General features: G+C 46.8%; 1 protein-coding gene across 1 annotated transcript in view; it reads right to left on the bottom strand.

The window, feature by feature from the left end:
• The window catches only part of REN (renin), a 207979-nt gene extending 199218 nt beyond the window's left edge, over positions 1–8761 (bottom strand). The window contains exon 1 of the mRNA XM_085599744.1: positions 8452–8761. Coding sequence (XP_085455870.1) covers positions 8452–8513 — 62 coding nt within the window. The 5' untranslated portion in view covers positions 8514–8761. The remainder of the gene's footprint in view (positions 1–8451) is intronic.
• Between the last annotated feature and the right edge of the window lie 5326 nt (positions 8762–14087).

The following is a 14087-nucleotide window of genomic DNA, read 5'->3' as shown; positions in this document are numbered from 1 at the left end:
TACTCCCCTGCCTCCTTCCCATGCCATGCCTGCTTCCCTGCCTCCTTCCTATGCCATCCATGCCTACTCCCCTGCCTCCTTCCCTTCCCATGCCATGCTTGCTTCCGTGCCTCGCTTCCCAGTGCTTTGCCTGCAGGTTGCCTCCTTCCCATGCCATGCCTGCTCCGGTTACCTCTTTCCCATGCTATGCCTGCTCCCCTGCCTCGTTCCCCATGCCATGACTGCCCGGATTACCTCCTCCCCATGCCATGCCTGCTCCCCTGCCTGGCTTCCCATGCCATGCCTGCTCGGGTTACCTCCTTCCCATGCCTCCTCGGGGCAGCACTTGACAGTTCAGCTATTTTCTGAGAATTTTCCAGCGTTCACCCATTCCTTGGCAGCGACACCAGACCAGATGGCTGACCGGGGGGCGTGTTAGGTACAGCGTTGAAGCTGAGGGGCATTAGGGGCTTGCAACCTGCCCAAGAGTACGCAAGGCATCACGAGAACTGATCTGAAACGTCTTCTGTTAATAGCTCAATTCAATCCCAGTCTCTTATGGGTTAGGTCTGATGGAAATACAGCTATTGAACACAAACACCCATATCAAACACTGCGTGCGGATGACACAGGGAAACCAGGGTCGGACTGGCCTATAGAGCAATCAGCCAGTGCCCGGCGGACTGGTCTGACAGATCCATGTGTGGGACAGTATTGCCTGTTTGTGGACCTGTTTTATTGGTCCGAAGGCGTTTTTTTAGGTCTCGCCTAGCGACGCAGCGCATGAGCTGCTCGTCTTGGTGAGATCTATTGTTGCCGCTTTCTGTGCCGAAGGGGGACAGGAGATGTGCACGCGTAGGGCTGACGGCATTAGCATAAGAGACAGCAGATGTGCGCGTACAGAGGACAGGAGATGTGCACGCGTACGGCTCGGCTCCCTCAACGCACGCATGGCGTTCTTTCGTTTTCCCTCCCTCCGGCGTTTTAACACAGCGCACTTATGGCGCGCTTTCACTTTCCCTCCCTCCGTCCCCCCCACACACACAATGAGGTGCGCGCACCCTCGCTCTGACCTGCGGTGTCACTTCACAGGTGCGCGCTAATAAATGGAGCAGTTGACGGCTCGCTGGCAGTAATTGGATGCTGTGTAGAGATCCCCCTCTCTCTGGAGGGCTTCTAGCAGCTGTTTTTCCATGCCTCAGATAGGCAATGTTTCGGCACCCCTGATTGGTTGAGGGCCCTCGGTTGCACTAGGCTGTCCCTGCTCAGTCCCATCAGTGGGAGTTGCCGGGACAGTGAGCAGAGTTCGGCGGGTGGAGTGGGGCCGGTACTCGGGAAAGTGAGCGCGGGACCCCGTCGCAGCAGGTAAGAGCGAAGCCAGTCCAGGGACTCCTGTCACGGGGTCCATCCCTGCCCCCCAGGTGCCTGACGGGCTTCAGGGCGACCAGGGGGGTCGCTACACTAGAGCTGCCACACCTGCCTTCACAAAGTCAGCCATTAACTGGGCTAACTGTTGAATTCCAAAAACACTGCTCTCGGATATCCATTCCAAATGTACTGTCTCTGGTATCCGTTCCAATCTGTAAAATACTTTTAAATGAATATACAAATCTGAGTGCACATTGGTCCTAACCATTTTCGTCTTTGGTAGCTTTCATACTTCTATCAAAACTTCCATATTTGGATTTATTGATGGCACATATATTATTGATGAGGATATGTTGCAATTAATGAATGAACTTTATTGTTAAGCAATAGCAATAAGTACTAGCAGTTGCTGGAAAGGTATTGAGGAACGTAGTTCTAACCCTAGGCAAGGTGGATTCCTTTCACCTTTCAGCACCATCAAACATGATGTTGTGCTTCACTGGGTTCAGTTATTTTTTAATTTATTGCATTTGAACAATTGTAACATTATGCACAATCATACATTATTGTTTGCCATGTATGTATGTGTGTATGTATGTATGGCATATATGGACCCTTGCTCTGTCCCCGCAACCTACCCCATGTGGCCCATAAGTTCGGAAAGAATGACAAATGACTTCTGCTTTTTTGTAGGCTTTATTCCATTAATGACAGGTTATCAGAGGAAGGGCACTCTTCCCTTGTACCACGCGGATGCCTTGTAAATGTGCAGAAAAACTAAGAAACTCCTGATGGATCATATCTTTCACTCATCCAAGTATGGCACCTAGTCCCACAGTCAATTAGTTGCCCCTATTGGCTCTTCATTGCTGTGAGGGGCACCGGGTTTGCACTCATTTAGTTTTGTGTGTGTGTTCGTGCTATTCTGTGTTATTTGTCTTCCACCAAACTGGTTCTGTTCAGGTTTCAGTCACAGGGTGTCTGACGTGTGATTTTGATGGTGTGATGTGATCACGTGTGCAGGGTGGTGTGGCGTCGTTACGCACGGAATCCTACACTCCATTTACACACTCGTGTTCAATTAGGGCCACTAAAATCATACAGCAGGGGACGACCAAATTATGTGGCAGGGATGACTAATTTGTGTGACAAGTAAAGGTAAATAATGTGGCTTATATCTTATTTAGTCTGTAAGAACTATTTTCTTTAATTAGTTTCTTCAACTGCAAGCACGACATGCTTTCCTGCAAGATTCAGCCCGCCATTTGCGCTTTCACTTTCTGAGCACCCCGGGACAATGGCGGCCGCTTCTTTAAAATGAAATAGGTCTCGCATTTACAAGAGTTTGAGCTATTGGTATTCTAAATGACAATACCTTTTATTTATGTGTTAACAATCAAAACAGATAAATAAAAGACATTGTCATTTACAATGCCAATAGCTTAAACTCTTGCAAATGCGAGACCTATTGCATTGCAAATGCTTGTACTGCTGATTGTCCTGATATTACCACACACGTTGCCTGCAGTAAGCACAAACGCCTGCAGTCAGGGCCGGTCCTAGGATATGTGGGGCCTCGGGCAGAATAGGAACATGCGAGGCCCCTATAACTTGCATAAGATTTAACCTCACAGGAAGTGACATTATAGGAAGTAATATCAATTGCCTATTAAGTATATGGCATTGCTGAAGTGGCTTTGCAAGAAGCTACTTACCTAGTTTGGATATCAGTAACATGGTTAAAATAACATTACTAATACTAAAAAAAATACGTACATAGATATTAAATTGCTATTAAGTAGAGTAACTGAAGTTTAAATGTAGTTTAAATGAATTAAACTTAGTTATTTTTCTATTAAATGGGATAAATGAAAATGATATTCTAACCGGTCATGCTGATTCTGGCACTAAGAGATGTCCAAAAGAGAGGTGCAAACTTTACTAATGTGGAGAAAAGTCAGTTTTGAGTGTATTTCCAAAAGACTGGAGTTACACCATAGCTCAAGGGGGTGATAGTTCCAGTCCTGCACAACTAGAAAGGAGAAGGATCTGCCTCCAATCAGGGCCATCTAAATTTTAGGATGGCACAGGAGTTTGGTTGGCACAGAGTATGGGGTTCTGGACTGAACGTAAGGAGTGCTTTAGAAAGATAGATCCTTTTTAATGCAGTGCACAACGAAAAATGGATAGTGCCTTGCAGATAGAGGGTTTCAGACCAAAAACCCAGCAGAGAGCATAAAGGTGAGAAGATATAGCATAGTGATGCAGCCATCTCAGATGAGGAGCCTAGCATGGTTCTGAATGATTTGAAGGGTACTGCATGCAAGAAGGCAGGAAGCATTTGCTTAATCTAGTGAGAAGATAATTGACTGTACAACAGCCTCATGGTAGTGCGGGGACAGACAAGGAATGCTCGTCTGTTGCTTATGGATGTAGTAAAGGCAAGTGGATGAAAAATGATTATTATATTCTGAAACCAAGAGAAGATGCTGGAAAAAGAATCCAATTTTTTTTTTGCTGTCTCTGCCCATGTGGGCGATTGACTTTCTTCCACCAACCACCAAAGAGAACACCATATGGTATGAGATCCTTTAAAAATGAGAACCCTTGATTTGTCACTCTAAGGTTTTAATGGATTTGTCTTCATTCAGAAATCAACTGCTAGCATGCACGTACAAACATATTCTTCGGCAGAGACCTAATTGCCACTGAGTGAAATCATGTTTGGGTATCAATATGTGCAAGATATCAGCCACAAACCAGAAATATAAAACAACTAACATACACCTAAAAACCCAGCCAGGAGTATTGGTTTAGTCAATGGTTTTTAGCTGTTTAAGCTAAATGAGTGACAACAATAAATCATTTTACATTCACATTGTTGTTTTGTCCAATAAGTAGCTCCTTCACACACAGTTGCATAGAATCACAACTGGAATGCAGGACCATTGCTCTTTGTGCTCTGCAGAGAGGCCATATTTTTTGAATGATCATGTAATCTGAACACCTTTTTGAACCACAGTCAGGCACAGTGTGAAATTTGTACTGCCTGCAGCCTCAACTCCAAAGTGCTCAACTGTAGCCTGTTATAAACACCTGGAGGCGACTCAGTACCAAGGGTGCATCATCCAAGAGTAATATGCTGTGAAATGAAATACAGAAACACACATGCTGGAAATAGCTAGCACTCTTGGGGAATGCAGGATTAAGTGAAGCATGGGCAATATAAACAGGAACAAAATCACTGCCATGGATTACTCAAATCCAAGCCTGGAAGTCCAAGCTGAAGCCTATGAAGGCGGAATTTGTGCTCCGTGCCAGGGTCTGCAAGCAACAAGAAGAAAAAAATGCTACAAAGGGAGATCACCCACCAAAAGCAGCAACTTGGTCGTCAGGCTCATGTGTTGTAGAGGACCCAACAATCACAATTAAAGACATTTGCCTCGGACTTCTAGGTCTATCTGACTATATCAAAAAAGTGTCATTGATCGACCCGATGATCACAAGAACGTGGCATAGATCTATCTGAAGAGATCAAGGACATGGCAAGGTTCTCTCTGACTTCATCAAGAACGTGGCATGGATCTATCTGATGATGTCAAGAATTTCACATGGATCGACCCGACGATCAAGAACATGATATGGATCTGTTTGAGGATATCAAGATCATGGATCTATGTGAATATGGCAGTGAGTTATCCCAGCACTCCTGCTTCTAGCCTACAGTGTGAAGAGCGCGCTTTGGACATGACAAAGATCACAAGAACATACCATGAACATGCCATGAATGTTTCTGACAATGGCACAAATGGCTCCTGCATCTGTGCACCAGCACCATGTGATACACCGTCCAGTAGTCTGTCCATGAAAGAGATTAAACGGTTCTATGGGTGCGGGTGGGCCTCCTATACCATTCTTAAAGAGCCGAAGATCATAAGAGGTGACATAATAATACTGGATTTTATACAGCGCGAACAGCTACCTCGCGAGGAGGTGTCCCGGCGCTAGAAGATCACTGATAACCTTAGGCCTAAAAATAGGAGAGCTAGCGTGGCTGGGAGAAGAGCCAGGTCTTTAGCAATTTCCTAAAGCAGGGTTCGGAGGGGGCCTGTTGGATAACTTGTGGCAGGGAGTTCCACAAAGCGGAGACGTTGGCTGAAAAGGTCCGACCGCCTAGCCGGGCCTTTTTTGCCCGCGGGATGACCAGTTGGACACGGTCATTGGATCGTAGTGCACGGCTTTGAAAGTATCTAGGAAGGCGGTTTTTCAGGTATTGTGGGCAGGAGCCATACAGAGATCTGAACGCAAGCGTCAAAGCTTTGAATTTTATCCTGTTGGCTACTGGTAGCCAATGCAGGGTTCGAAGATGCGGAGAGACTGACTGCTTGAAAGGAATTCGCAGTAACAGTCTTGCAGCCGCATTTTGAACTACCTGAAGCCTGTGAGTCAAGTATTTTGGGAGGCCCAGGTATAAACCATTGGCATAGTCCAGCCGTGAGGTGACAGTCGCATGGACAACCGTTTTTCTACAACTCTCCGGTAAGAGCCTTAGGATTTTTCAGAGGTTTCTCAGCTTGCTAAGACAGCACCCGGCCACTTGTTGGACATGGGATGAAAAGGACATGTTATCATCCCATCTCACTCCAAGATTTTTTGCCGAGTGACTTGGTGAAGGGGGCGGGCCCATCTCCGTGGGCCACCAGAGTTCTGGGGCGGGGGGGGGGACCCTTGCTGAAGAAGATGACTTCAGTTTTATTGGCATTCAGTTTTAATTTATTGGTGTTCATCCAGAGTGCTATATCCTGGAGTCAGCCTTTGAAATTTGAAAAAGAATCATGCGTCATCTCCGAGTATGGAAATACCAACTGGGTGTCGTCGGCATATGAAATTGCCTTGACACCCCAGTTGGCAATTAACGTGAAAAGAGGAGCCAGGTAGATGTTGAACAGAAGGGGGCTGAGGGCCGATCCCTGCGGGACTCCACATCCAAGAATTTTGGGTGTGGAAGAGAACGTCCCAAGCGCTACCTTCTGCGTTCTAAGTGATAGGTAGGAGTTTATCCACCCTAGTGCTCTGTCCTGAATGCCTATCTCTGCGAGCCGGCTGAGTAGGCTGGCGTGGTCCACCGTGTCGAAGGCGGCCGACAGATCCAGGAGTACCAGCATTGCTGAGTCTCCTGCATCCATCGACCACCTCACTGACTCGGCTACCTCTATGAGCGCTGTTTCTGTGCTGAAACCGGGACGGAAACCCGATTGAGTTTCATGTAGGATGTTATTGGTTTCCACAAATTTACTCAATTGTCGCTGTATAATTTTTTCCAGCATTTTTCCCGGGGCAGCAAGTAGGGATATTGGGCAGAGATTCGTAAGGTCGTCTGGGTCCCCATTGGGTTTCTTCTTTAGGGGTAGAAGAGTAGCATGCTTCCAGACGTCCGGGAAAATGCCCAAAGCAATGGAAGAATTCCAAATACATTGAAGTATCGGGGCTACCGAGTCTGCAATGGCACTCCATAGTTTAGCTGGGCAAGGGTCGTCAGGGGAGCCGGATTTGCATCGGCTAAGTTCTTGCCTTACCTCATTCAGTGGAATATGCATGAACTGGGTAAAAGTCTCTTCTAGCTCGCCTTTATTCGTTATGTCCTGCTTCACTGTTTTTGTTATTGGACCAAAAGAGTCGTAGACTTTTTTAATTTTATGATCAAAATACTCAGAAATTTGCTCACATAGCGTAGCTGTGGGTACAACCTCTCTTTCAATGCATTTTGGCTTAAAAAACGACTGTACCACTTTAAAAACTTGTTTGCTGGACTGATCTGCCTGAGAAATTGAGTCCGCATAAAAGCACTTTTTGCTTTTCCTAATAGCTTTCCGGAAATGTTTAGAAGCTTCCTTATACCTAGCTTTTTCTTCCGGACCGTAGTTTACTCTCCAGAGTCTCTCCAATTTTTTACAGACCGCTTTCTCATTCCTAAGTTCCTGCGAGAACCAGGGAGCTGAGGGAGAGTCTCTTTTAGATAGGGCACGGGAGGCTGGAGCAATGGAGGAAACCATCTTTCCAATCCATTCATTGAGAAGTGTAGCATCCGTATTGGTATTATTTGTCAGGGAAGGGATGGTTTGCGCAAGGACCGGGCACATAGTATCAGGGGTCAGTTTTTTCCATTGCCTCTTCAGGAAGTACCGTTTACTCGAGACAGGGGTATCATTCGCAATATTCAGTGTGAATGGGACGAGTGCGTGATCTGACCATGTCAGAGGCAGAGGTGTCTCAGACTGCACATTTTTGATGTTAGAAAAAATGAGATCAATAGTGTGGCCCCCTGTGTGAGTAGGGCCCTCATTGATCAGTCTGAGACTGGCCGTATTTAACGTGGATCTGAGCAGCTCTGCCATGGCACAGTCGGGTTTATCCATGTGGATATTGAAGTCGCCTACCACAATAAAAAGGGGGTGGAGGAGCGAACTCTGGACAATCGTGTCCAGTAGAGTAGTAAGGTAGGGGTCTGTACCAACCGGGGGGCGATAGAACACTAGTCCTGCTAGTGACAACTGAGGGCTCACTTGAAAGCAAAAGTGGAGGCCATCAATACCTGTACCTGTTCCCCATAATCATTAAATCTCCCTAGAGGGATCTCCAGTTTTACCATTCAGTTGTGAGGGTGAGGCCAGGGCAACGAATGACCAAAGGCCATTTGGGCAAAAGGCTGAACGCACCTCCAGAAACCGGCCTCAAACGTCTTCCCAACGCAGCCCAAATACGAATAAAATTCAATAAGTTCAGCATTGAGAGATACAATGACAACAGGATATTCGTGGAGGAAGAGTGCTTGTCCAAGGTACGTGAACTGTGTCCTGCACCCTCAGTTGGACCTCCGTGAATACAGTGCGTGCAGACTCTTTCATCAGTCCTTGGATTCACCACATGCACCAAAACAAATGAACATATCAATAAAGCTGTTTTGTTTGACATTTCGACAGTAGGATGTGTGGTAACCCCTTCATTCTTTTCACTCACTAAAACAAATGAACTGCTTCCGGTGCGCTCCCAGTAACAGCACTTTTGGTGACAGCCCTGCATTAAAGCCATCCGTCGCCCCCTTACCTCTGGAAGGCCTGCGAGCAGGTGCACATGAAGCAGAAGGCCACGACGCCCCTGAGGTCCATTTCTCTCTCACTCCCGTGCTGGGTCGGTGCCTCGGTGCCCGACTCTTGTGCCCACTCTCGTGTCGGAAAACTGGGCTGCTATCGCGCCAGCCAGTAGAGGGTGCTAGTCTCGTGTGCACCGCTGTTCGGCTGCGCCCTTTGCTGTGAGTTCGGCGCAGAGTTCCTGGTTTTGTTGGCCCCAGGCTTGATCGAGTAAAGTAGCGGGATACACTGTCAGCCCGAGGGTTGGTTTAGGATCCGTTGTAGAGTTGCTGGGACGATCGGCCTTGCACGCTGTTGTTGAGACTCGGACCAGCTACAGGTTTTATACACAACCATTGGCTCTCATGATAGGCTGGGAGCCGGGCTGCCAAGCAAATACATGAATCTACTGGGTCAACCGTGCTATGGCCTCACTTCCTGCCAGCGGCCAGCGGGGTTAAACAACATTACACAGGCCCCGCACTATGGACGTCACTGGTTCTGTGAGGGGCCTGGACCTCAACTTCACTCGTGCTGCACGAACAGTGAAGCCAAGCAGGCAGCCTCAGCGGGGCATGAGACAGGGTCCGGGGTCAAATATTTTATGGCTTTTGGCAATCATACAAATCAGGGATTATTTACATAATAATCTGGAGCCAAGCATTCCCTCGGTGGCATCACAGTGAGAAGTTTACCTCATTTTATCCTATCCAGCCGCAGCTCTGCCAATGCACCTCTGTATTGACCTGACTCTCCTCCTGCTGTTCCCGCATAAGCACCCACAAGCCGCTACTAGTTTGCATCAGCTCAGCTCTGAGCTGCACCTCCCCTGCTTTTCCACTAAGACAACCAACACATTGTTCTGTTCCACTACACCTCAATACGGCAACCCCCTTGCTATTTGCAGACATAAGACTCACACAGCTCTGCCAACTCACCTCAGTTGTGTTCCGCTAGTGGCGAAAATCTTTTTGACAACCCCCCATGACCTTCTCCTCGGATTCCCTCACTTCCACCCAGCAAAAATGCCCCTCACTGTGCCACTGGATTCAACCTATCCTGGCTGAAGTGGGGTGAAACCCCGAAACCAGTCCTAGGATGCTTATTCCAGTCCAGGGACAACCTGTCTTGGCAGTTCGGGCTGGACTGTTCCCATGAGGCACAGGGTCAGGACTGATTTGCATATGGCTGGGTTCAAACTGGAATCGCATGGTGAGCAAAAAATGGATGGATTTAACCCAGATCTCTTCATTGGGGTCAATGTTTTGATTTGTTATGCATTTCGTCCATCAATTGTGTGTCTTATGCGCTGTAAGGATGGCTTTCCTAATCCACTCAGCTATCCGCATAAACTACAGATTTGTTCTTCACAGCAGTCATATTAACCCTCTGTGCTACTTTATGATGAGTCAAAACTGCCACTAGTCAAAACTTCTATCTCTCTCTAGCAGGAACATTAATCACAAGAGTTATCTAGACATTTGTATTCTGTTGGAAAGCTGGAAGCACAAGGAACTCTGCAGCAGGTGTTTTTAAATCTTAAATTCTTGCTAAACACAGCGCCCCCTCTAAGGTCAGTGCCTCCCTCTCCAGGTCAGCGCCCTGTGTGGCTGCACCAGTCGCACTGCTCAAAAGCCGGCCCTGGTTCTCTCCAGCAGGCAGGCGCCCCACGGAACCCTCTTCTATTGCAACACTTTGGCTCACATATGGTTCTGCTAGTACACCTCAGTTTGAAACAATGTTTCCACTACTTCTAGCCACAGCTTCAGCACACTTTGCTACTGCAGTACTACTTGGGCCCTGCCAGTGCATCTCCAGTGGCGTAGCAAGGAGGGTCTGGGGACAGTCCACCTCAGGCGGCACAAGTTTTGGGGGTGGCAGCCTCCCCCGCTCTTACCTGCAGCCATCACTAGGCGGCAAACGCAGGGACTGCCACAGACGGGCAAACGTCTAGCTACGCCACTGCGCATCTCACCATGCTTTACAGAATGCCCAGGAATGGGTCTAAAATGCATAGCTCTGTCAGTACACCGCAATATAAACCTCAGACCCACCGATATTCCAGCGTGGTGCCCGTGCACACACCTCTACTACTGTAGCTTAAAGCTGACCTGCTATATTTCAGGCCACACCTTTGCTACCTTCAGTGCGCCCATGCATAGGTCTGCGGGGCTACCACTTTCGCACACCAGAAATCTGCCAATTACAAGGACACCAGGGACAGAAGTGCATGCTAGTGTTTTCATAGTTACAGGGGGCACACTGGTTCTTTCACAAGTATAGGCACACACATCGTTGGATAGGATGGAGCACATTTTCCGCAAAATAGTGCTACACGTCAGGGGTGTAGCTTGGTCTGTTAGATTGGGGGGGGGGGGCTTCAGATTTTCCAACGATCAGGCTGCCATTTAATGTTAAAACACATTATACAATAAGCAGGCTGCATGAGAGGGGCCAAAAGGGGAGTAGAAAGGGAGAGGAATGCAGATTGGTAGGAGTTCTAAGAGAAAAAAACACAATATTTGGAAAATAATCAACATTTTTGAGGACTTTCAAAACAGAGAGTGAGTGAGTGTGTGCGTGTTTTTTTTGTTGTGTATGTAAACATTCCTGGTGAAATCCAACCGGCATCTCACCATATCTGAGTAAAAGTACCTGTACCCAACTATTTATCAGAAAATTAATTTATTAGGGTGAGGGGTGTAACACACCAAACACCCTCTCTGAAGCTACGTCCCTGCTGCAAGTGCAAAATACCGCTTCATTAGAACATGTGTGTATTTTCCAAAGTTTGTAAAGGCCATTACAATTTTCCCACCTTACTAATACATTTGCTTTTCTAATAAACAGGCCACCATTAAACCTCCCCTTTGACCCAACAGACCCAATAAACCACACATACCGAATCCTAGTGGCTTACGTCCTCTAAATCATTCTACAATCCTCTTAGTTTCTATTCTTATTTTGAACAGCTGGAGCACGGAGCCTGGGATGGCACAGAGCCACCTGTGTGGCTCTCTAGAGCATAGTTGCTTAGGCTGTGGGTGGGCTGCTCCAAATGCCAATGGCCTACAGTGTAACAGATACTTCTCAGTATATGGAAAACTTGGAACTTTCACAATGTTGCCGTGAAATATCACATGAGAATAGTGTCAGAACTTGCATATCAACTCATTCATCCACCTTTAGAATCCCCTCAGTGTGTTAAGCATCCGCTCCAGAGATCTGTCTCTAACCTGCATGTCACTAATGCCTTAAGTGTGCACAGTGTGTGAATGATGAAAGCTTGTGCTAGTCTGCCCTGCTGAGTCTGTTCTGTTTGGAATGGAGGATTGCATTGCTACCTTCTGTGAGAGTGGGAAGCGTGCTTTGCTCCTGCCATCCATTAGCAGTTCTGCGAGGAAGGAAAAGTTGCACTGCTGATGCCCGATTACTATGTGTCCTGTGATTGGGAAAGGTTGCCCTGCTGCTGCCCTACATATATTTGCTCTCTGTAGGAGGAGAACATCACTATTTATGCCCAAGGTGTATTTGTTCTATGAAGACGGGGTGTTTCCATTGATGAATGAAGGTGCCTCCACAGTTTATGAAGAAAAACAAGCATATATCAAATGCACTCACACAGCATGCCTTACGAATAGGGAATTTTCCACAGTGTTTGATGTTAGTTGACTGTAGTCCAGTGGAAGCTGCTATCTCCAAAGGGACACTATTCGAGGGCAAAATCATGTTGATGGAAAGGAGAAGAACATTCTGTTGCCCCACTCTCTGTTTTGATTCTTGTGGCATGTAGACACAAGTAACACACTTTTGATACACATCTGACAGTTTATCAAAGGGGGAACATAAATGTTGACATAAAGGATATAACCTTACGAAAACGAAGGAACCCATAACTAGGAGACTGTACAACTCGTGACCAGTACTACTCGTTTGTTTACAGTGCGTTTTTGGAACCCATCGATAAAACATACCTCACTAGGTAGGTGGGTTTCATCATTCTATGTAAGTGCATGAATGTATGGCAATTGTATTAGAGGTTTTGCTCTTTCTTCCAAGAGTGTTGTGTAACCCTGGGCGTAGTTTGCATAGTAGCGCTATGCGTAGCTATGCGAAGGGTACTTCGTACTACGCACGCTACGCGTATCTACATGAACTGCATAGTGCAGTAGGGAAATGCTGTTCGCACTGATTGCACAGTGCCGGATGCTTGTCCGCACTGTGCAATCATTGCAAACGGCATCTTGCACAGTGCAAGCAGTCGTTTTATGCTGCTCGAGTAGATTTGTACTCGAGCTGCAGCTTTCTCAACGCGAATTGGTAGTTTCTCATCGCGAGTGGTCGCAAGCAAACGCGACCACTCGCAATGAGAAACCTGACCTACCCGCGTTGAGAATCTCGCCGGGAGGTTTATTTTCCACGCTCGCGATCGGCAACTTGATGTTGCTGAGCGCGAACGAGGAAAAAGTCTCGCTGGGATGTTTATTTGCTCGCTCGCGGTCGCCAACTTTACGTTGAGGACCGGGAGCAAGCAAAAAATGCCCTCTACACGTTTTTGCACTGTGCTACGTGCAATTCGCGTACTAGCGCAAACTACGCACGCTCCGCGAGCGTAGCGTGGTACTACCCCCATGGTTAGTGTTGTGCTTCTTGTATGCTTATGTGTGTTTACAGAGAATGTACAACAGTCCTTTAACTCTTCTCACTAACTCATAAATGTGTTCGCTACTTGTGTTGTATCTGTTCTGTATAAGTGAAAGAATTGTGTGATGTTCCTCCTTCTACAAACACCTGCACTTTATTGTTTGCGTTAGGGAAAGCTGTGCTGCTACTGTCCATTTTGTAACTCTGTTGTGTTGTGAAGTTCATTATAAAACTTTCCACTACACAATAGATAAAACAATTCAAACAGCTAAAGCTCATTTTAACACATTATGTGAATGAAAGAGTGAACCCTCCCAAATTATGTGTGCAGAGTTTACTTGTGTTTTATGTGTGAAACATGTAGCTTTTGAAATGGACCTGATGACTATGTGAAGTTCTTAAACATACCTGACAAGACCCTTAATGGTACCTACTTATTTCACAATATTTGTTTTGGATGGGGCCTTATGTTCTGACTTGTGAGAAAGGATTGTGACAGAACGCATCAGGACATACAGCAAGTTATTGGAATATATATATATATATATATTCACTGAAAAAACCATAGGTTTCAGGGGCGTTATAGTTAGTTGGACATATCACTCATACAGAACCATTGAAATTCCCCCGTTATAGTTAGTTCAGCTAACTATAACTCGCGCGCCCGCAATGCACTGCTGATGACGTCACATATTACATCACTCATGACATGGTCAGTGACATCACTCATGACATCACTGTCCTCGGGAGCCGGCATTGCTTTTCCACATGGGGAGCTGCTAAGATGGAGCTCCCCGTGTGGAAAAGCAATCGTCTTTGGTTTTTGGAAGAGAGAGCAGGTTTCCTGCTCCCTCTTCCAAAAACCAAAGCAGTTTGCTATGGCAGGGCGGGAGCCGCGAGGCTCCCGCCCTGCCATAACAAACTACATTGTCCCGGGGGTGGGCACCCCGGGACACTGCAGGAGCTGAC

The sequence above is a fragment of the Triturus cristatus genome, chromosome 1_1 (genome assembly GCF_964204655.1).
Source record: "Triturus cristatus chromosome 1_1, aTriCri1.1, whole genome shotgun sequence".
Lineage (NCBI taxonomy): Eukaryota > Metazoa > Chordata > Amphibia > Caudata > Salamandridae > Triturus > Triturus cristatus.
Note: the sequence above shows the minus strand (reverse complement) of the source record. Positions and strands in the feature narration are given on the sequence as shown.